Source organism: Bos taurus, chromosome 1 (assembly GCF_002263795.3).
Source record: "Bos taurus isolate L1 Dominette 01449 registration number 42190680 breed Hereford chromosome 1, ARS-UCD2.0, whole genome shotgun sequence".
Lineage (NCBI taxonomy): Eukaryota > Metazoa > Chordata > Mammalia > Artiodactyla > Bovidae > Bos > Bos taurus.
The window spans coordinates 71995179-72017877 of NC_037328.1; the positions used below are offsets into that span (position 1 = coordinate 71995179).

A 22699-nucleotide genomic window follows, 5' to 3' on the forward strand; every position below is an offset into this window, starting at 1 on the left:
CTCCCTTCCAGCTCATAAGCTCAGTGAGGCCAGGCACCTGGTCCATCTTGGTCACCACTGAACTCCCCGTGCCTGGAAGAAACCTGACACGGAGGAGGCACTCGGCGAGTCTCTGCTGAGTGGGGCTGAGCTGTGGGCTTGAAGCCCACCTCCCATACACCCACAGACTAGCCCTTCATGGAAGGCACAGGCCCATGCTGGGCTCAGATTCTTTAAGGCGGTGTCCCTACTCCCACCCCGCCCAAGTACTGAGCAGCTGGCTGAGCACACACATCTCCACCTCCTCCCGCCAGGACTGGAGTCTGAGGTCACCGCCACTGGGTAATTTTAAATCCAGTTGTTTATAATTCAAGCCCTTTCCATCCCTTCTGCTCAATGCCTGTGGCAGAGAATGCCTCAATGTCATCTCCAAATAAAGGGCTGCTTTTCAACTTTATTTTCCTTCAAGTCAGCCACATCTAAAAGTGCTGGCATCAAAATAGCTTAAAGTGCATAAAAACTCAGCCCCTTTAATAATGCACTATTCACACTGTCGTCTTATATACAAAATACCAGAATTTTAGATCTTTTTTCTTCTGTACTTTTACATTTCTTAAATATGTTGCTATTTTCACTCCAAATACAATGCTACAGGCAATGAAACTGCTGCACACTCTTCAGGGTGGTTTGTCATCTTAGTGTCTTATGCTGGGCTTTAGCCTCTGTAAATACTAGCTTCTCAAACTCGAGATGCCACTCACTTGCCTTTTGGTTTGGAAACAAAATGGTTGTAGGAAGCAGGTGCTTCAAGGGCACAGGCAGAGCCCCTTTGGGGGGTGGAGACCATCTCTTTAGCTTTGAATTCGTTAGCTGCTCCAGGGGGACCAAATTTATAAAATAAAATACAGCTGTAAAATCAAAATGCTCAAGTATTCTGGAATCTGGGGAAACTTTTCTGAGAACACTTAGGTCTACTCTCAAGGGTACCTCCTTTCCACTGTCAATGAAAACCCATGTGTAACCCATGCAAAGTATACTGTCTCAAAAAAACAAAAAACACCTGCCTGCATCCTTGTCTTGATGCTGGGCTCACTTGCTACATTCTGACAGGAAGATCTTGCAGAGGACACAGCTGGTTGCCCTCCTGTGCTCAGGGTCAAGGCGTCTCCAGCAAGTGGCAAACATTCCCGGTACTGACATCCTCAGAAAAGGCAGGGCGTCAGCAACAAACAGGAATGCAGGAAGCAATACTTAGGCAGAAAAGAGAACCCAGAGTTCATGGGCCCTGGTACTAACAAGTGGGAGGGGGAGGTCCTGTTTCACTGCAGAGGGCAAGCTGGGTTTAAGCAAAGAAGCATCCTATGCAAGGACTCCACACTGAGGCGCTCAAAGTCAGTAAGTGATGTGAGACTCCAAGGTCTGACAACCGGCAGCCAGTTTCTAACATACTCTATTTGGCTATTTTGTTTGGCCAGCCTCATGTTTTAAAAGGCAATGTAACAAGCCAGCTATGTTATACTTGAACTCAATACAAAAAGTTTGTACTATTTTAAGCCTACCCATATCACCTCTGTTAACTGCCTGGCCACTGTGGGAATCAGAGTTTGAGATCTCACCAGACAGGTGTCTATTATCCTTTGGCTGTTTTCCTTCTGATCACTTTTAGTATAATCTTGCCTGAAAATTTCAGCTCAGCTCAGCTATGCATGTTAACTATACAATTGATGGGGGTTTCCTTGACGTCAAGCAAAAAGGAAACGAGAAGTTTTAAAGCCCTTATTTTAAAAAGATGTCTATTATTCCTTAGAGAGATAACTATTCAGAAACAAAAGCCTGAAGGAACACTAAACGATATTATAGATGATGTTCTCCCTATTATTTTATCATAAATGCAGAAGTGACTTTTATACAACTGCCTTTAGCAGGGACCTTCAATAAAAGCCAAGGTTTAAAGCTCAGTTCAGCAAAGGCAAACCTAACAGACACTTGGATTAGTCCAGCAGATTCCAGTCACCTGATCAGACTTAGGTGACGGCCAATTCTTCTCAGAGAATACATCACACGCTCTACAGTGGCCAAATTTTGGGTGTCCATCTTGCTCACCTGATCCCTGTCCTTCCAGACTTGCCTATTGTATACAGAGTTTGGCCTCTGATGCTGTAGTTGTGCAGTGAGGACCACCCCCGCCCCTATTCTCTGGCCATGGAAGACTATATCAGGGAGAGACACCCGACCCCAGATGAACCCATTATTCTGTTTCCTGGCACTGTGAAAGCAAGCAAATCAGCCTCGTGGGGCACAGACATGTGACCTGACTGCTGGAGCTGGAGAAGGCAGATAGGCAGCTATGTGACATTGAGCCTGAAGCCAGAAAGTGAGAGATGGAGAAAGCCAATCTGCAAAGAGAGAAAAGTCAGGCACACATGTAGATAGAAACAGAGATGGAAGTGAAGAGAGAAAAAAAACTAACAGAGCCTCCTGGGGGTAGATCTGCTCCTGAGACCGGGCTGCCCTCGTCTTCAGCTCTGTAAGGCACGTGATGTCCTTACTCTGTGTTAAGCATGCTTAAAATCAGTTGCAGCCAAAACAATATTGGTGAAAACACACTGAAAGCAGGTTCTTTCTGCAGACACTATCATCAATTCTTAGGCTTGCCTGATATTCTGAGAATGGCACACTGCAGACCTCGTAATCATAACAGGAACATGAGCCTCTCCCTCTTCACATCTGTCAAGGAAACATCTGTCTTTCCCCAAAAGAAAGTGCTACCAGAGCTGTCAAAATGGCTATAATTACAACCACCAGATTAAGCAGCCATTCCATCCCTAGGAGAACAGGGCTTGCCTACCAAATTCAAGTCAAACCAGTACACAGTAGGCACATAATATTTGAATGCTTTAAGAGAGTTTGCAGCAGAGGATACCATGTTGGGCTTATATTTTAATATGATAACTCTCACTGGGTTAAGAATAGACTGAGGATGGACAAGGGCAGAAGCAAGGAGACCATTTAGAAGCTATGGCAATAATCCAGGACCATAATGTACAGCCATGCAGTTTGTGTACTGCACAATTCCAGCAAAATGTGAAGAGGTACTCCCTGGAGATATATATATATAAAGGGCTGCCATGGAGGAAACCATGCTGGTGGAAACCACAGAGCCAATTAGACGAGGTCAAAGTCTGGCTGTGTTTTGAAGGGAAAGTCCACTGTAATTTACTGACAAATTAAATGTAGGGTATGAAAGAAGAAAGAATCAAAGATATTTCCAAGATTTTTTCGTGCAGATGTTAAAAAAAAAAGGCATCAGTACAATGATAGTTTAAGGAGCATCCTATTCAGAAGTGCTTACATTTCAAACCAGAATGTACAAGCCCGACCCCCTGGTCCTCACTAGGCCCCTCCAAATTCTATCTCCAACTATGCTTTTCTCATCTACTCATACCATTTGCTACATCATCTCTCAATATGCCTGTACTTTCCAATTTTCCTGCCTTGCTCATCCTATACCTAATCTGAGGTCTCCTTCATCCGGCAAGCCCTGATTCAAATAATCTCCTTCAAGAAACCTTTCCTGATCCCCTAAATCAAAAATCAATCTCATCCATATTTGCAGTTCAGTCTTATGCGTCTCGGAAATTGCACTTAACCTAGGCTGGGTAGCATTAAAGGTATCTTGTTTATAACCATTCACAGCCCCCATCTGATCACCAGTCTCAACCTGGACTGTGACTGCCCCACAAATAGGACCTACGTGTTGTTTGATTGGTCTCAGGTTCCTCCAAAATGACTACTCTGGTGTCTGACAGGAAGCAGCCGCTCTTTAAATGTGTATTGAGAGAATACTAGAGCTACACACATTTCAAAGGTCAGCTTCCTCGCCCGCCACAGGTATCTGCCCTGTACAGGGCGGGGCTCCAATGCTCTGGTAGAAAGGAAGATACTTGATGCGTCATAAAGGATCCTGGCAGTCGGAAGCCCACCGTAACTAAATGTTTGCCTCTGCAGCCTCTCGCAGGGTTAGAAGGTGACTTTACATCAGCTGACTTGGGGCACACTTTGGCAGACGGGTTGGAAAAAAACACGCAGAGATCAACGGCGCTTAACGTGGCGCGCGGCAGAATACCCTCCCCCAGCCGGGCGCGGCCCCGAGGCGCACAGACCGCCCTGAGCCCTGTCTCAGACAAGCCCCAGCGCGCTGGGAGAGCGTGGGACGCCAGAGACGCGCAGGCGCCAACTCGCTGCGCGCGTTCTGGCCGCGCGTCCGGGGCAGCTCGGCCAATCGCAGGGCTGCCGCACCTTCCCGCCTACCAGAGGCGAGCAGCCGAGGGGGCTCGGCCCAAGCCGCGCTCCCACTGGCTGAGACGGCACCGCCCAGACCCAGCTGTGCTCTGCCGGCGCCAGCGGGCTTCTGAGGCTCCGGGCCTTGCCCCGCCCGGGCCCACCACCACCACCCCAGCATCTCCCGCCGGCTCCCGCGGCGCCTCCACCTTGCTCGGTCCTCCTCCTCCCTCGGTCCTGCGGCCTGTGCGGTCCTCCAGCAACAGCCGGCTCAGCTCGTGCTCGAGGAAGCTGGACCGGCGGCCCGACTGCTGTCCAGCATCCTTCCCGAGGGTGCCGCAGAAAGGGAGGAAGCACTCCCACCACCCAGCAAGTCCCCGAGAACAGAGCCTGGTGGAGGACGTGGAAGGCGGACGAGGATGCGGGGCAGGCCGGGAGAGATGCGGGGGCTCGGGCCAGAAAGCAGTCCTACTGGCTTCGGTCCTGGCTCGGTCTCCGACTACCATGTGACCTTGGACCGGTTTCTTCCCTTGTGGCTGCGCTCGCCTTCTGTTAAATGCGGCGGCAAAGAAGAATAAGTGCTGAGGGTTTCACTTGGGAGACTCAGCGCCACATGTTCAACCTGGGTCTCCTCCGACCGAGCACATTATTCCGAATAATAACCTTCAGGCCGGGAGGGCGGAGGATGAGGATTACCTGGGGTTGAGGCAGGTCTGGACGGGATCGATACATCTTTTTACACCTTTACCCCGGCCTTATTCGCAGGGCCCAGCCTACAGGATGTGGTGCCCCTTCTCCACCCGCATCCCCGCGACCCGGCTTAAGGGCAGAGCAAATCCAAACCAAGCCAATCATCATGCCGGTTTAAGGGCGCCCGCTCATCACCCCTGAACTGCAGAGGTGCGGACCCCTCCTCTTACCCCAAAACAAACTGGCGCGGGGGCTCCAGTTACAGAGGGCTCAGCTGGTGCGTTCGCGATAACCTGGCGCTTCGCAGGCACCCGCGCTCGTGTCCCGTACCACCGAGTGGGGGCGCTACCGCCGTTTCCTTCTCGAAGACCCTTACCCGCTCTCACTCCTGCTGCCTCCACCCTCAGCTGCCTGGGTGCTCCTACAGACAGTGGCTCAGCCGTAGGGCTGCGCGGGGCGGAGCCCGACGGCGGGCGTTGCCAGGGCGGGGAGCGCTCCGCACCGCGCCGCCTTCTTTGTCCTGGGGCGCCAGGCACAGCCCCCATCCCGCGGAGGGTAACTCTATTCTTTAGGCGCCTAGCCCGGGATTAACCCCTTGCTGACCGTCCTTTAGCCCTAAATCACCCTCAGATCTCCTCCACCGCCATCCTGGTTCTGGAGCGAGCGGGGAAAGACCACCCAGCGGATATGTATGGGTAGGAAGGCGAAGATGCCGCCCCAGGAAGTGAGGAAAGCTGGTAAGATTGAGGCGCCTTCCAGGACGTATGCCTATTTACTGTCTCGAGCTCATTGAGGTAGGTGGGTTGGTTGGTTGGTTTTAAAGTTTGTCTTTTGATCAGATGAAGTTAATTTAAAATTTTGTTATTCCAATGGGTTACAAAAATAAAAAAAAAGATTTAAGAATAGCACAGCTTCCCAGAGTTTCAACAAAGGAATACTGGAGGCTGATCTCCACAAGTCAAGCTTCCCTGCCAAGTTTCCTGGATGAGAAACCAACTGAGGAGAAGGAAGCTGTCTTGGCAAATTAGTGGCAGACCTATGTTTAGGTCAAATTACGGAGAACTGATTGGAAAGGGACCAGGCAGATGAAAACAGGAAGGAAGTGAGGGCCCTGTGGGGCTTTAAAGAAACCTCTCAGCTCCAGGTTATGTGAGCTTCTTGAGGGCTGAGTCTGTCTTCTTGCTTTATCTCCAGCTCCTGGCAGGTAGAGCTTCGAGGACCCGGAGAAACGTGAAGGTAGTTACTCTTGTTTTTCTGTACCCATTTCATAGACAGACTCAAGCTTGCTTCAGTGGTGTTTTTTAGAATAGTCACTGGTACAGCATGCCACTGCCATAACATAGATAGCTATGTTGGGTCACCAGATTATACTTTGAGGGTTATGCATTGCTTCAAAAGCAGTTGACTAAAGAGTTAATATTTCCACCCAGGAAAAACATACTTCCTTCCTACCTTTGGACTGAGAATTTATGGAAATAAAGTTCTATTTATGGAAGGCAGGACAATTGACGTGTCTATGTCTGTCTGACTCCGTTTGTGGCTGACCTCACACCTTCCCAGCCCATCTTTTTATTCCAGCTTTGCTGTGGCAGCCTGCTACATACAGATGTAACCTGAGAGGACCTTGCTTCAGCTGTACTTGATATCTCAGGGCTTCTCTGTCACTGCAGTCTGGACCCCTGCAAGAAGCCACAGCCCATTCTGACATAAACCTGGAAGTACAAAGGAATGAACACGTCCTTGGACAACCTCTAACCAAAACGAACAGAAGCTGGTGGAGAAATGTTCCACTCTTCCATGGGCAGTTACAAGGTACATTTTGTACAGCACCTAAGATGACAGAACCCTGGCTGCCCGTGGTAGTATCCAACTTAATCAGCTCAGTAATCCACCCTTGGATTGCCTTTTTCTTTCCTGCCTTGACTGTTTGACTCTTACCAGTCCTCCAGTCCTGTTCCTTGGGATTCATTCCCCCAAATAAACTACCTGATACAAATTCTTGTTCAGAATCTGTTTTTGTGGGGGCGGGGGAGTAGGGGTGGATCCCAGATCAAGCCAATGGTTAGTGCAAAAGAGGCATCTCAACAGGGAACTAAATTCAATATCCTGTGATAAACTGTAATGGAAAAGAATGAAAAAGAATGTAACCACTTCCCTGGTGGTCCAGTGGTGGTTAAGAATCCACCTGGCAATGCACGGGACCTTGGTTCAATCCCTGGTCAGGGAGGTAAGATCCCACATGCCACCGAGCAGCTAAGCCCATGTGCCACAGCTATTGAGCCCACGTGCCACAACTAAAGAGTCCACGCACAGCAACAAAAGATCCCACATGATGCAACAAAGATCCCATGTGTTGCAACTAAGATCCAATGCAGCCAAAGAAATAAATATTTTTAAAAAGAATGTATATATGTACAGCTGAATCACTTTGCTGTACAGTAGAAACTAACACAACATTGTAAATCAACTCTACTTGAATAACATTTTATAAAACACATAAAAGACCCAGGCAGCCAAAAAAAGAGGCATTTCAGCCCAACTTTCCGGGTATTCTCAGCAGATCTTCCCCAAGTCTGCTGATGAAGAATCCATTTGTTCTGTTTGAGCTTTTGTTCTTTTTATTCCCCAGTTGCCCTCCCCGCTGAGTGAGTGAGTGAAGTAGCTCAGCTGTGTCCGACTCTTTGCGACCCCATGAACTGTAGCCCACCAGGCTTCTCTGTCCATGGGACTTTCCAGGCAAGAATACTGGAGTGGGTTGCCATTTCCTTTTCCAGGAGATCTTCCCGACCCAGGGATTGAACCCCGGTCTCCCGCTTGTAGGCAGAGGCTTTACTAATAAGCTCTTGGAGGCAGGCAGGAAGTTTCAGACTCCCAAAAGACAGACCAGCTGAAGGGCGGGGTCTAGGTTAGGGTTGAACAAAGCCTTTCTCAGCCCCACCTTACAGCTTTTCCCTCCTTCCAAGGGAGGTCCTGACTGCTGACCTGCAAACTGAAGAAACTTTCAGCTCTGGAGTTGAACATGGAAGCAGAGACAGGGTGGGGCCCAGGTCATTCCCAGCAGCATGTTGCCAAGATTATGTCTACTTTTTGCCCCACGCCCACTGTGAGAGCAGTTCCTCTGGTCAGATATAAGGTCTCAGGCCAGGGTCTTTGGCACGCAGCACACTTCATCTCATTTCAATATCAAGAGACTGCTGTTGCAAATTTCCAAACTAGGTTTGCGAGGAAACAGCCCTTAGTCCCAGCCCTCAAGAAGGGAAATGAGACATGTTTGTAAGCTAAATGAATCCTTAGAGGTCCTGTAACTCTTCTGAAAGAGGGGCTTGTAAGTGTAGTTGAGTGTTCTGGTGAGGCTTCAGGACAGGGTCTATAGAAGGGTAGCATCCTGACTCTCAGGATGAAGCCTCCTCAAAAGACCCCCCTCCTAATGGATTCCTCATTAGCAAACTCAGGAAAGGTCTGCTGAGAATGACCCTGAAAGGTGAGCTGAGATGCTTCTTTTGGATTAACCATTGGCTTAATGGTTCCCTTCCCAGAGAGCCCCAGTGTTTGCTTCTGTCCCTCTATTAGGTCCCAATTGCTTCCATGTTCACAATTAGGAGTTTCTTAAATCCCAGCTCAGGCTAGTCATTCATCCTCCCAAGTCCCAGCCCTCCTCTGATAGACCTGGCCCTGCCGCATCTCTGAATGCCCCTGCTCTTCTCTTCCTTCAGTATTAAGTGTCCCAAAACAAACATGTTTGTGTGTGTGTTTGTTGCTTATTCATGTCTGACTCTTTGCGACCTTATGGACTGTAGCCTACCAGGCTCCTCTGTCTGTGAGATTTTCCAGGTAAGAATACTGGAGTGGGTAGCCATTCCCTCTTCCAGGGGATCTTCCTGACCCAGGGATGGAACCCAGGTCTCTGGCATTGCACAGGGATTCTTTACCGTCAGAGCCACAAGGAGCCCCCAACACCAGATGGTGCAGGTTAAACCCTGCCCTTAGCTGGCCACCTGGGAGCCCTCCAGGAAATCATGAGGACAGTGCTCTGTGCTGAGTTCTCCTGGGCAATAGAGAATCAGCACAACACCGTTTACTCTCCCAGACCCTGGAGGCCTCCCATTTGTTTGATGCAACTGAGTTTTCATTTTTTTAAAAAGTTCTTTTTGGCTAGAAATCATGTCCTTAATCTGCAGAATTTTAGAAGTGTTGAGTAGCTTTTTCTATAATTGACAGTGAAGGAAAGAAAAAACCCAAGGTACTATTCTAAACAAAGCTGTGGTGCTCAGAATCTAGTGTGCAAGAGAGCCCTGATCCTAACGTGACTATAACACTGAATTCTACCCATGGATGAGAACTGGAGGCCCAACCTTCTCCCTGCAATGAATGAACAAGTAAGTAAAACAAGGACTTAGACCTTATGGGGAAAAAAAGGTGTATCAGGCATCCACATCCTCACTCCCTTTCTGTCTCTTGACATTAAATAAATAAAATTTAATTAATGTATGTAATTAAAATGATTGTTTAAGCCGCAGGTTTGCGAGATTTTTTTTTCTTTTTGTGTGTGTATTGCAGAGAGGGGAACAGTTTGGAAATTTAGCCAAAGTTATTTTGAGGTAATTGGGATCTTTGAAGAGGGAAAAGTACGAGGAAATAAAAAATGACTGTGTTTCTACCTCTGCCTGTCCACCCCAAGCTACAGCACTGCTTGAAACTCCTTCCTTCATGCAGCTTAGTTCAACTGAGCCCTTAGATCCCAGGCATCCTGCTTTGTGCTGGGAACATGGTAAAAACACAGTAATGGGGTCCTTGTCTTCAGTAACACGACTTAGCAGCTGATGACTGATCACTGGATACCAAACACTATACCAAGTGCTTTGTGTGCATTATTTCACTTAATCTCTGCAGCAGTCCTAAAAGTGACCCAAGATTATTCCCATTTTCCATCCAAGAAAGTTGAGGCCCAAAGAGGTCAAATAATTGCCCACAGCAACATAGCTAGAAAGTGTCAGAGACAGAGCCCACACAAGTCTGTCCTACTCAAAGGACTCTTAGCACACCACCAACTCTTCTAAGTTTCTTGCTTTGAAAAAAGGATAAGAATCCAAGTTTATAAAGCTATTTGGAGTACAGAAGTTTTTGTAACCAGTTGGGCATTGTTTTGTGAGTAATCTTAACAGAAACTGGAATTGCTTTGTTCTACTGAGATTTCTTTCAGTAAGTACAATACAGATGGCAAGATCTGATGCCCTCAACTAGGAAAAGAAATTATAGGTCCTAACTGATCATATCAACTTTGAAAGACAAAAATATGGGACAAAATTCTCAACCCTTAAATCTGATTTAATTTTCTGAACTTCAAATTCTATTTTTTAAAGAATAGTTAATATGTTATAACAAATTATTTTTAAAACCACAATATAAAACCATATGCTTATTTTATTAATATCTTTTCATCCCCCCCCAATGAATGTGTATTATTTATATTTTCTGTTTATTGCTTCTGGGCCAGAGCCTACCATTTCAAAAGGGAAATTAAATTACCAAGTTGAGGCCTTCCATTTTGGGGTTGCCAGCACCTCTTTCCAAAGGCTTATTTGTTCCTCCCCAACCTCCCCTCCCCTCACACCAGGCTCCTCCCAAGACTTGGGTTTTCCTTCTGCTGCTAGTTTTCACACAGCATTTGCTCACCTTGGCGGACTGGAGCAAGTCTCCCTCAACCATATCGGCAAGCAGGATCCTCTCCAGGCAAGTTACAAGCTAAATATACCTGGAATTCTCTTAATTCTCAGTTGATAGGGTCTAATAAACACTCCCTGGAAACCTCTTCCAGGTATATTATTCCAATGCTTGTCTTTAACTAGGAAGGGGAATTCTCACACTCGTATGATAAGCAAAGCCAACTAATGCTAAAGTACAATATTCAGATTTGAGATATGGTTTGTGTTTGTCATTGAATAAACCAAACTTCATCTTTATAACTGTTTGCTTTAAGCTTAAAATGTCTGTAAGTTTGGCCCTCTGACAAATGGAGGGTCATGGGTGGATGCTGCTGCCTAGGGATGAATAAGAAAAAAAGATGCCAAAGGGCAGCTGCAGCTGACTGCATAGTGAGCTCTCCCCACCAGCGGTGTGTGGGCATGAATGAGCACAGGAACTGGTCTGAACAGAATGAGAAACATCCAGAAAGTTCCCTGAGCATGGCCCAGAATCAGGACCTGAGAAAGATTGTAAGATGGCTTTGGACAGGGCCAGCTGCAAGAAGGTGAGACCAAAACTTACCTCTTAGACATCACAATCAGGTGAAGAAGAGTACGTTTGCAATATAGAGGATCCCGCCATGGCGTCTCTTAGTATTCAGATCAGATCAGATCAGTCGTTCAGTCGTGTCCGACTCTTTGCGACCCCATGAATCGCAGCACGCCAGGCCTCCCTGTCCAACACCAACTCCCGGAGTTCACTGAGACTCATGTCCATCGAGTCAGTGATGCCATCCAGCCATCTCATCCTCTGTCATCCCCTTCTCCTCCTGCCCCCAATCCTTCCCAGCATCAGAGTCTTTTCCAATGAGTCAACTATTCACATGAGGTGGCCAAAGTACTGGAGTTTCAGCTTTAGCATCATTCCTTCCAAAGAAATCCCAGGGCTGATCTCCTTCAGGATGGACTGGTTGGATCTCCTTGCAGTCCAAGGGACTCTCAAGAGTCTTCTCCAACACCACAGGTCAAAAGCATCAATTCTTCGGCGCTCAGCCTTCTTCACAGTCCAACTCTCACATCCATACATGACCACAGGAAAAACCATAGTCTTGACTAGATGAACCTTTGTTGGCAAAGTAATGTCTTTGCTTTTGAATATGCTATCTAGGTTGGTCATAACTTTCCTTCCAAGGAGTAAGCGTCTTTTAATTTCATGGCTGCAGTCACCATCTACAGTGATTTTGGAGCCCAGAAAAATAAAGTCTGACACTGTTTTCACTGTTTCCCTATCTATTTCCCATGAAGTGATGGGACCAGATGCCATGGTCTTCATTTTCTGAATGTTGAGCTTTAAGCCAACTTTTTCACTCTCCACTTTCACTTTCATCAAGAGGTTTTTTAGTTCCTCTTCACTTTCTGCCATAAGGGTGGTGTCATCTGCATATCTGAGGTTATTGATATTTCTCCCAGCAATCTTGATTCCAGCTTGTGTTTCTTCCAGTCCAGCGTTTCTCATGATGTACTCTGCATATAAGTTAAATAAACAGGGTGACAATATAGAGCCTTGACGTACTCCTTTTCCTATTTGGAACCAGTCTGTGGTTCCATGTCCAGTTCTAACTGTTGCTTCCTGACCTGCATACAGATTTCTCAAGAGGCAGGTCAGGTGGTAAAGTCAATGGAAAATTACAGCTGTTGAATTCAGACAGCACTACTAATGGTCTAGACTCTTCATAAATGAAAGTTTGGGTCACCCCACAACGCAGGAGACCTGGGTTCCATCCCTGAGTTGGGAAGATCCCATGGAGAAGGAAATGGCTTCCCACTCCAGTACTCTTGCCTGGAGAGTTCCATGGACTGAGGAGCCTGTTAGGTCACAGTCCATGGGGTCACAAAGAGTCAGACACAACTGAATGACTAACACTTTCACTTTTTCACTTCACCAGGTAAAGATCTGCTGAGGGCAAAGGGAATATGGAATGCTCAGTGGAAAAGATAATTAAAAATACCAGCTACAACCATGTGACCAGTTACAGAACAAGGGCTATGAGTCTTTCTTCATTTTGTTATGAATATGTGTGTGTTATCTTTCTTTTCTCTCCTATCCCCTTATCATGTAACACAGGGATCCCTAACATTTGGGATCTAATGCCTGATGATCTGAGGTGGAGCTGATGTATTAATAGTAGAAATAAAGTGCACAATATATGTAATGCACTTGAATCATCCTGAAACCATCCCCCCAACCCCCATCCGTGAAAAACTTGTCTTCCATGAAACCTTTCGGTCCCTGGTGCCCAAAAGGTTGTGGACCACTGGTGGAACATAAGATGTTTGACTTTGACTTTGGTTTTGATTCTGTATTATATATTATACTATTGTTAACCTCACATCATTAAGTTATGGGACATCAATAAGAGTGACTATCACCCAAGGACTTCGCATACGGTTTTGGGGAAACAGTTAGTGCATTTTTAGTTGTATACAGCATAGTTGTATCATGAAGGTTGAATTATGACCTTGTTATTGTTTTTATTTGGAGAATTAGTATGGTCTAAGGAGACATGTATGGGTGCCAGGTTGACAAAGAGTGAACTGAGATGGTTAATTTTATGTGTCAATCTGGCTAGACCACAGAGCCCATATATTTGGTCAAACATTATCCCGAATGTCTCTGTGAAATTGTTTTTGAATGAGGTTAGCATTTAAATTGGTGGACTTTGAGTAAAGCAAATTACCCTCCGCAATGTGGGTGGGCCCCATCCAAACAAATGAAGGCCTTAGTAGAAAAAGACAGACATATTCATAAGGAGAAGGAACTCTGGACAGACCACCTCTGGGCTTGAACTGCAACTCTTCCCCAGGTCTCTACCTTGCCAGATTAACCTAGATTTTGGACTTGCCAAGTCTCTATAAATGTGTGAGCCAGCTTCTCAAAATCAATCCCTTTTTGTTTCTCTCTCTCTTGCCATCCACACACAGCCTGGTTTGTTTCTCAGGAAAACCCTCACTAATACACCCACTCAGAGTGCACTGCTTCCCTGATTGGACCCTGATACTGCATTGAAATAGATCCTTCTACACTGGGATTGTCTCTCTTTCTGTCTGGAGGGCAGGACTCAACAGAACCAAGAAGGGCCCTTACTCAGGGCCCTGAAGCAGAGGTAGGAGGGGTGGTCCCCAGGCAGGGAGGAACATGACAAAGCTTACTTTTTTCACCCTCTCCATCCCTGGGGGTCTCTGCGGTCACTGCCCTCCAGGGTCTCATAGCCCAGGGAGGTGGACCGACACATCTGTAGCTTACTCTTCTTCAGGGTGGCTTGGGTCAGATGATGTAACAGGCAAAACCAGGAGGCTCTGGGAGGATGGAAATGGGAGCTGTTCCCTAAGATTTGGGCCAAAAAACAGGCTCCATGGAGGAAGTGACTGCCTTGGGTTTCAGATTATAAGAGAGATGGGATATTTTTTCCTTCAAATTATATTTGGAAAAAAGTTTAAACACATAAAGAAAGATGAAGGGAGAGTATAGTGAACACTCATATAGTCATAATCTAGATACACCAATTGTTAGCAGTTGGTCATATTTCCTTCCTCTCACTGTATGTACACACACACATATATACTTCACTGAGTCATTTTAAAATATGTTGTAGACATTATAACACATCATTCCCAAACATTTCACCATGTATCTCAAAAGAACAAGGCAATTCTCTCACACAGTCATGACACTACTGATACATTTAAGAAATTAAACATTGATAACAATATGATTTAATTAATCTATACTCCAAATTCCTTCAATTAGCCCAATAATGCCCCTATACTTTTGTAGTTTTTCCACCTTAATAAGGGATCATAACTTACATTTAGTTCATCTGTCTCTTCAGTTCCTTTTTTATCTAGAACAGTATCCTGCCTTTTCTGTTTAGGAAGGGAGGACTTTTCATGAAATTGACATAATCCCAAGGCTGGATTTGTTTGATCCTCATGCTTGGATCCAGGCCAAACATTGTCGGTAGGCATACAATAAAGGTGATTCTACTTACTCATAGGTAGAATTTGGACAAACTGAGATAAGGAAGGATACACCAGACAGAAAACAGTAAAGATTTTCTCATAGGTGTGAGAAAGCCCAGCACGTCAGGGCATAGCTGTGACCCCTGGGAGCTACACTGTGGCATGAGGCATGGGGGCAGAGGGCAGGGAAGGATAAGTGTTAGGAGGATGGTCAGGGAAGTCTGGTGTGTGTTCATTGGCCTCTATTCAGAGGGCGCTGTGGAATCACAGCCTCTGGAGGCATATAAACTTTTCATAAAAGCAAGAACAGAAACAGATTGGAAATAAATCAGCTGATCTGACAGGAGGTACCAGTCTGTGACCCAGAGGTTGGGGACGCCTGCTTAAGGTCACACAACTAACCCAGAAGCGTGTCTTTTTTCAGGAAGCCCTGGCCAGTTGGGGTATCTCTGGGTGATTCTAGTACAATGTTTCCTCATGGCTGAAGACTCCTTGAGGCCGACCAGGGGTTTCTGTTCTTGCCTCTTCATCCCTCCCATTTCCTCAGGTTCTGCAGCCAGCCTCCAGTGCAGGAGGCATTCAGTTTATCAGCCACAGCACGCTAGCTCCTCCTTCCCATCACTGGGAAAGGTCTGGGGTGGCAGAGGACAGAAGACACAAGCTGGGGTCCTACCAGGCCAATTAGAGAAGAGTGGAGGAAAGCACAGGACACGAGAGCATGTGCAAAGGGGTGTAGGGTAAGCGGGAGACAAAAGCAGCAGACTTAGCCCAGTCTTCCAGTTCTGACCGAGCTAGAAGGAAAGGGAAAGCTGGCAGTATGAAGAGAAAGGGGCTGTGGTGGGGTCCAGCTGTGTACTGGCATTCAGGGCACACCAGGTCATCCTTGGAGGTTTGCCCTCGAATGGCCTCTTAGTTTTGTGCATGACGTGAGGCTGCAGTGCCCACGACAGAGAAGGGTGAAAGCCATGCTTACAGGGAGAGTATGTTCCGGAAAGAAGAGGCTGCCTCATGGCACGAGTCCCATGCCACCCCCACCCCCCGCACCACACATAATTAATAACAGAGCTCCATCCATGGTGCAGGGGTCACAGCTGGAAGGGGGTTGAAGTGTCACATCCCAAAGAGATGTCTAAGACAGAAACTACATCCAGACACCTCAAAGGTGAGGCTGAAGGCAAGAAAAAGAAAGTTTAAATAAAAGGAGTCAAAACTACCATGATTCCAGGCATATAATTATTAATCTAGAATATTTAGGGTATTATTAGAATAATAACAGGTTCAGTAAGTTGGTTGAATATAAGACAAATATAGGGAGAAAATGAAAAGCTTTCCCATTTAGAAAATGTAATGTTAAAAAATAATTCCTAAGACTCACACTACAACAAAAAATACGAAGAACTCGTAGATAACAGGGAAATGCAAAATCTTAATAAAGAAAAAGCAAACTGTAAGTCTTTATTGAGTACCATGAGACATAGACTGAAAATTAAGAGAACATACCATGTTTCCAGTTTGAAAGGCAATATTAAAATGATGGATCTTTCCCCTACATTTATCTAGAATTCAATTCAATTTTTCTAGAATTTGGTTCAGGGGCAGGTGGAGGTACGGGAGGGAGAACCTGACCAACTGATTCTGAATTAAGCAGGAAAATTTTTAAAAATGCTTCATAGATCAAAACATACTACAAAGCTAAGCTAGTTAGTATATGGTGTTGATGCATGAATTGAAAAAGCAGATTAATGGAACACATAAGCAGAATAGAAACAGAACCACAAATTAATGGAAATTTAAGACAATAAGAATGGCACTGCCAATCAAAAAGGATGAATTATTTAATGGTATAGGGACAATTATTTACATATATACCACACGCACAAAAATTAAAATAAGATTAAATATCTAAAATGAAAATTGAAACTACAAAAATACTTGAAGGAAATATGAGACTATCTCGTTTATCTTGGGTTTGAAAAAGGATTTGCTAACCCCAACAAATTGCTCTGGAGACATAAAGGAAAAGATTAAAAGATGAGACTACTTAAAAATTTAAACTTTCATACAAGGAGAGGCAGCATTCAAATCATTGGTTGAGAGAAAACATTTGTAACATATATAACATATAAATAAGGGCTAAAAACCCACAACACATAAAGTGCTCCTACATATGAGAAAGAAAAAGATAAGTAATCTACTTGAAAAAATACACATAGGATAAATAAAGCACAACAAAGAAAATCAAAGGCCTAATAAACATAAGAAGATATGCTCAATTATGATAATAAACCAACTTTAAAAATGCAAGTCAAAAAAAGGTATAATTTAAATCCATGACATTGATGAAAATTAAAAGGTTGAAGAAACACAAGGAGGCAACACCCTCCTACGCGGCTGGCAGGTGTGAAAGTTTTTGAAAATAATTTGGCAACATGCATGATGCCCCTTGACTCAGCAATTCCATTCTAGGACTCTATTCTACAAAAATACTAACATATTTCACAAAGATGTATGTATGTGGGTATTTGATGCAACATTATTTGTAACAGATTAAAAAATGGGTAATAATCTAAAATTGGAATTTTAAATAAATCATTTAACTTTAATTAATTAATTAAAGTAATAATTTAAAAGTAATTAAAATCAATTTATTAATAAAAGAAATAATTTTAAATTAATTTTATTATTTTAATCAATTGATTAATTTTTATTATTTTAAAAATTAAATAATTTTATTTAATTTTGGTCCACCTATTACCAAAATATTGTCTAGCCAGAATGACTGCTTTTCTGGGATCACACTTCCTCATGTCCTGTGCTTCTCTATCCCCTGAAACATGAGTCTTGCTTGTTTGTTTTTAAGCCTACTGTGCATTCAGTATTGGTCTAGAATGTCTGTTCCATAAAGATACATCTTTGCTGTATTTCTATTGTCTAAATCAGGAGCTGGTACTTCCCAGAGGATCCAAGTCTGCTATCCTGGCCACAGTTGATTGATTTATGGTGCTCACCTGATCTGTGGCAAACCAATCAGAACCCTTCTCTGAAATTTTTGAACTAGAAGTAAGAAAGAGAGCTAGTCTGAAGATGTAAAATCTTAACTTCAGGGGGAGTCTTCCCAGAAACGTCATTTCTGCCCTGTGAAGTGGACGAATACAGCTGACTGGGCCACAGAAAGTATGAACAGAGTGTGTGTGTGTGTGTGTGTGTGTGTGTGTGTTAGTTGCTCAGTCATGTACGACTTTTTGTGACCCAATGGTCTGTAGCTCACCAGGCTCCTCTGTCCATGGAATTCTCCAGGCAAGAATACCAGAGTGGGTTGCCATTCCCTTCTCCAGGGGATCTTCCTGACCCAAGGATCGAACCTGGTCTCCTGCATTGCAGGCAGATTCTTTACTGTCTGAGCCACCAGGGAAGCCCATAAATAGAGTAATGAAGCTGAAACACAGAGAAGACCTGCAAATAGAGAAGGTGAGAGAGACTCACTCTGGCTCTGGCGTCCCTCTTTCTCACGAGTTTCCGGAGACATCCTGTTATTATTCTTATGCTCTATTCTCCTTGTTTAAACTAATTCCAGCTGGCATTCAGTCACTTACAACCAAACAAGTACTAAGTACTATGCCTTCCCACCGTCAAACACTGTGCAGCCTTTAAAAAGACTGACACCAAGTATATACGTAAAGCCAAGAAAAGATATCCAGGATATATTGTAGTGTGAAAAAAATAAAGGTACAGAACAATGTGTATACAACAAGCCCACCAAAAGATTTCTTTTAATTTTAAGAGAACTGTTTGTATAATATACAAAATTACAAACCTTTACTTAGGCATGGAAAAAGATGTGGAATATTAGATACCAAACTCTCAATAGTTCTTATTTATAAGGGATTAGAATGGAAGAGAGATTGAGGAGCTTTTACTTTTTGCTTTATTTCCAAACTGTTTGAATTTTTTCACTCTAAGAATATATTGTTCTTTTATGCTTTAAGTAAACTTTTTATTTTGAATAGTTTTAGATGAATAGGAAATTTGCTAGACAGTGCAGAGTTCCCATATACTCTTCGCCCAGTTTCTCTAATGTTGATATTGTATAAACCATAGTATATTTGTCAAAACTAAGAAACTAAAATTACCACATTGCTATTAACTAAACTCCGGGCTTTAGTTGGGTTTCACTAGTTTTGTTTTTCCCCCGCTATTGTTCTTTTTGTGTCCGAGGATCTGATCTCAGACACCGCGTTGCATGTGGGTGTCATGTACCCTAGTTTCCTCTAATCTACGAGAACTTCTCAGTCTTGCTTTGATTTTCAGGACCCTGACAGTTTTAAAGGGTTCTGTGGAATGCTCCTCAAGTTTTGTTTGTTAGAAGTCTTTCTCATGATTGTTGTGGTTTGGTCACTTAGCTGTGTCTGACTCTTTGCAACCCCATAGACTGTAGCCTGTCAATCTCTTCTGTCCTTGGGATTTCCCAGGCAAGAATGCTGGAGTGCGTTGCCATCTCCTTCTCTAGGGGATCTTCCCGACCCAGGGATCGAACCTGAGTCTCCTGCTTGGCAGGTGGATTCTTTACCACTGAGCTACCAGGGAAACCCCGTTCTCATGATTTGACTGTGGTTTCAGGTTCCAGAGGGAAGACATCACAGAGGTAAATTGCTTTCCTCATCACATCACAAAGGGTCAATATTATCAACATAACTTTTCACTGATGATGTTAACCTTGATTACTTGGTTAAGGAAGTGACTGCCAGCTTTCTACATTGTAAAGCTCCTATTTTTCCCTTTCCATATTATTCTTTGGAGGCAAGTCACTAAGTCCAGCCCACACTCAAGGGGATGTAATTAAGCTCCAAAATCCAGGTATATTACTTTTTTAATTAAAAAGACTTTGAGAGTAGGGATGCTGCCCTATACTTTTTTTTTTTTTACAATTGCTTCAATATTTACTTATACATTCTACAAATACATATTGAGCCCTTACTATGGGAAATACTAGCCCCTGATCTAGACACCAGAGATACAGCAAAAGTGTACCTCCATGGGACACACATTCTAGAACAATACTGAAAGCACAGTAAGTTTAAAAACAAACAAGAGGCTAAAGGATCCCAGGAGCTACAATACAGAACCAGAAGTGTGAGTGGGGTGTGAGGCGTGGGCGGGGCACAGTCCCAAAGGCAGGAGAGTGAGCAGGACTATTCAATGCTAGAGACATGGCCAATGCCCATGGTGCAAATTAAAAGCCCTATCACGGACTTCCCTCGTGGTCCAGCAGTTAAGAACCCACCTACCAAGGGCAGGACACTCAGGTTCGATCCCTGGTCCAGGAAGATCCCACATGCTGAGAGGCAACTAAGCCTGTGTGCCATGACCACTGAGCCATGCACTCTAGAGCCCATGTTCTGCAACAAGAGAAGCCACCACAGTGAGAAGCCCACACATCAAAACTAGAGAAAGCCTGTGCACAGCAACAAAGACTCAGCACAGCCTAAATAAAGAATCTTTTTTTAAAAAGTCCTATCACATGGTTGAATGGGTAAGCTGAACTTACGTGAAGGGGCTGAGCCAACTGAATAGCATATGAGAGAATATTATAAGCAATTCCAGGCACATAACAGGCACTTCCTAGGTATTTGTTAAATAAATAGATGATTTGTTAAATAAACAGATATTTGTTAAACAGTTATTCAGCTACATTGAATAGGCACATTCCCGCTTGTTCTCTTCAGCACTAAGAAAATCCACCAAGACGTTCCAAGGTAATCCAGGGAAGAATTTCAACACTGGGGAGTGTGGCTGCCCCTCACTGCCCCAAGTCCTGCTTCCCCTTAGGTATGCCCGAGGCTGCTCCCCTTTAGCTTCACACTGAGGAATGGGCACAGAACTTTCCCCTAATCCTAGCAGGGCCTGGAGGGCAGAGTTGTTCTGAAATCAGGCTGAAATGTTTGCCCAGTCTTGCCTAGAGGCTCCGAGCAAACTGAAGGGAATGTAGGTAGATAACAGGCAGCCTGTTTTCAGAGGTGATAGCAATGGAGTCACTCAAGGGAAGCTGCGATCCCAGTTAATATGGGGGAGTCCCTGGAGACCACCGCTCAGCTCTGTGCCTGTCTTTACTTCATCTTCCGAGATGTCCTCAGAGAAGGAAATGGCAACCCACTCCGGTACTCTTGCCCGGAAAATCCCATGGACGGAGAAGCCTGGTAGGCTACAGTCCACGGGGTAGCAAAGAGCTGGACACGACTGAGTGACTTCACTTTCACTTTCTGGGGTCTCCTAGCATTTTTGCTGTCTGAGGTTCAATGGGACAAAAAACAAGTGTTCACCGATTCCCCTTGTCCTGAAGGCAGACAGTCAGAGAGGAGCCCCCCACAAGGGGGAGCCTGCTCCTCTTGTTCTGTTCCTGCTGTTGTCACCGTACTCTGAGGGACAGGATTGTCAGGGACGGCCTGTGTCAAAATGACAAAGCTGTGAAGAACTCTGACTTTATAATAAATTAGCAATGCAGCAGGTCTGAACACTTTTCAGAGTCAAAAAACCAGCATCTGGTTTCTGCCACTATTTTGCCATGTGACCTTACAATCTCTCCTTCCTGGGCGTCCATCTCTGTACAATAGGATGACAAAGTGGGCTTGGGCAAATCTGACGATGGCTTAGCACTCCTGTGTTCCATCATTTTTATCCAGGGTGATGCCCTCCTGACTCCTCCATGAACTTCACTGCCCTTTCAAGTGCCCAAGACCTATGATTCAAGGCACACAAGCAGGAGTTAAGGTAGAGAACCAGGGAAGAGGCCAGTCCCCTTCCCAAGGGTAGTTCCAGCAGGTATGAGAAACCACAATGATCGAAACTGCCTAGAGGTGCAGCTCTCTGCTTAATGGAGAATGAAGCTATATGTTGACTCGATGGTTTAATTACATATTATCACCCAGCCATGTATCACGAGATATTTTAGGTAAACAATACTCCCTCAAATACCAATAAACCTCTGCCAGCAAAGAGTGACTCACCATGGGTACACTCATAATTGCCTTGCTTCTCTTCGAAGAGAAATTAATCTGAGTATGACAACTTAGTTTGGGCCAGAAACAGTAAGAAATTCAATTTAATGGGCTTAAATTAATTAAAAGAAGGCTTTAGAAGATGCCTCTAAAATCACAGATTGCACAAATTTGAATTCTGCAGTTGTAGATGTTTATCCTCTCTAATAAAATTACCGTATAGAATGCATGATTTTCATTTATCTCCCAAGTGCTCAATGACATTTAAAGCAACCTCAGTCCTTGGATGGCTTTTCGAAACTTGCCTTCCTGATAGTTGCTCTCTCTCCCAAACCCTTTGGATACTCCAAGTGAAGTTTTACAGATCTTTGAGACCCAGGCCAAATGACTGCCTTCGAAAGGCAGTGACCTTCTCAAAGATCCAGGTCAGCCGATGATGGGTCCTTGGTGGCAGAAACAGCTAGCAGGAGATTTAGCCCTTGGCATCTCTGGCAAGACGCACCTATACTTCCTGCCACCACCAAGCCTCCTGGCCCCTGCTCCACACGGCCTCTACCACTCACTGTGGAGCCTTGAGCACTCTTGCACAGTTCATGACATTTGTCCAGAGCCATTCACCTTGACCCATGATCAAGTCCACTCTGACCTGTCTTGGACTTCCCCTCCAGGTCTTATTTTCCTGTCTTTAGGATAAGCTTACCTATCCCTTATATCTAATGCTGACATCCTTTCTTTATCTTTGCTTCTATTCAACCCCACTCCTTTTAGGGGTTTAGTGATCCCCAGGAGCTAGCAAGTGCCCTGAGGCATTACTGTGAAAGAGGGACTTCTTATCAGGGGAGAAGTCTCTGAAGCAGAGAGACTTCAGAGTGGAGCATCCTTCCATGGGGAGATGCCTTAAAGGTAACGGAGTAGAAATGGGCCCTCAAACTTCCTCCTGCCTTTAGGTATCTGCCCCTTACAGAATTCTCATACCCTATTGGCCCAAGCACATCATAGTGTCAGGCCCTGGGTGAACGCAGAGTCATCTGACTTTCCATTCCTCATACTTCTGTC

The 22699-nt window shown here is 44.8% G+C and overlaps 2 protein-coding genes across 5 annotated transcripts in view; one reads left to right on the top strand and one right to left on the bottom strand.

The window, feature by feature from the left end:
* BDH1 (3-hydroxybutyrate dehydrogenase 1) overlaps positions 1-5382 on the bottom strand; it is a 36070-nt gene extending 30688 nt beyond the window's left edge. Inside the window, exon 1 of one of the 4 annotated variants that reach the window (XM_005201504.5) lies at positions 5327-5382. The gene's annotated coding sequence lies outside the window, so the exon portion shown is untranslated. 4 annotated transcript variants of the gene reach the window in all.
* On the top strand, positions 3030-6946 carry LOC132346095 (uncharacterized). Its single transcript, XM_059889789.1, has 4 exons — positions 3030-3071; positions 3940-5687; positions 6145-6186; positions 6529-6946. The coding sequence occupies exons 1-2, from the start codon at positions 3030-3032 to the stop codon at positions 4768-4770; spliced, it is 873 nt and encodes a 290-aa protein (XP_059745772.1). The 3' UTR covers positions 4771-5687; positions 6145-6186; positions 6529-6946.
* The last annotated feature ends 15753 nt before the right edge of the window (positions 6947-22699 follow it).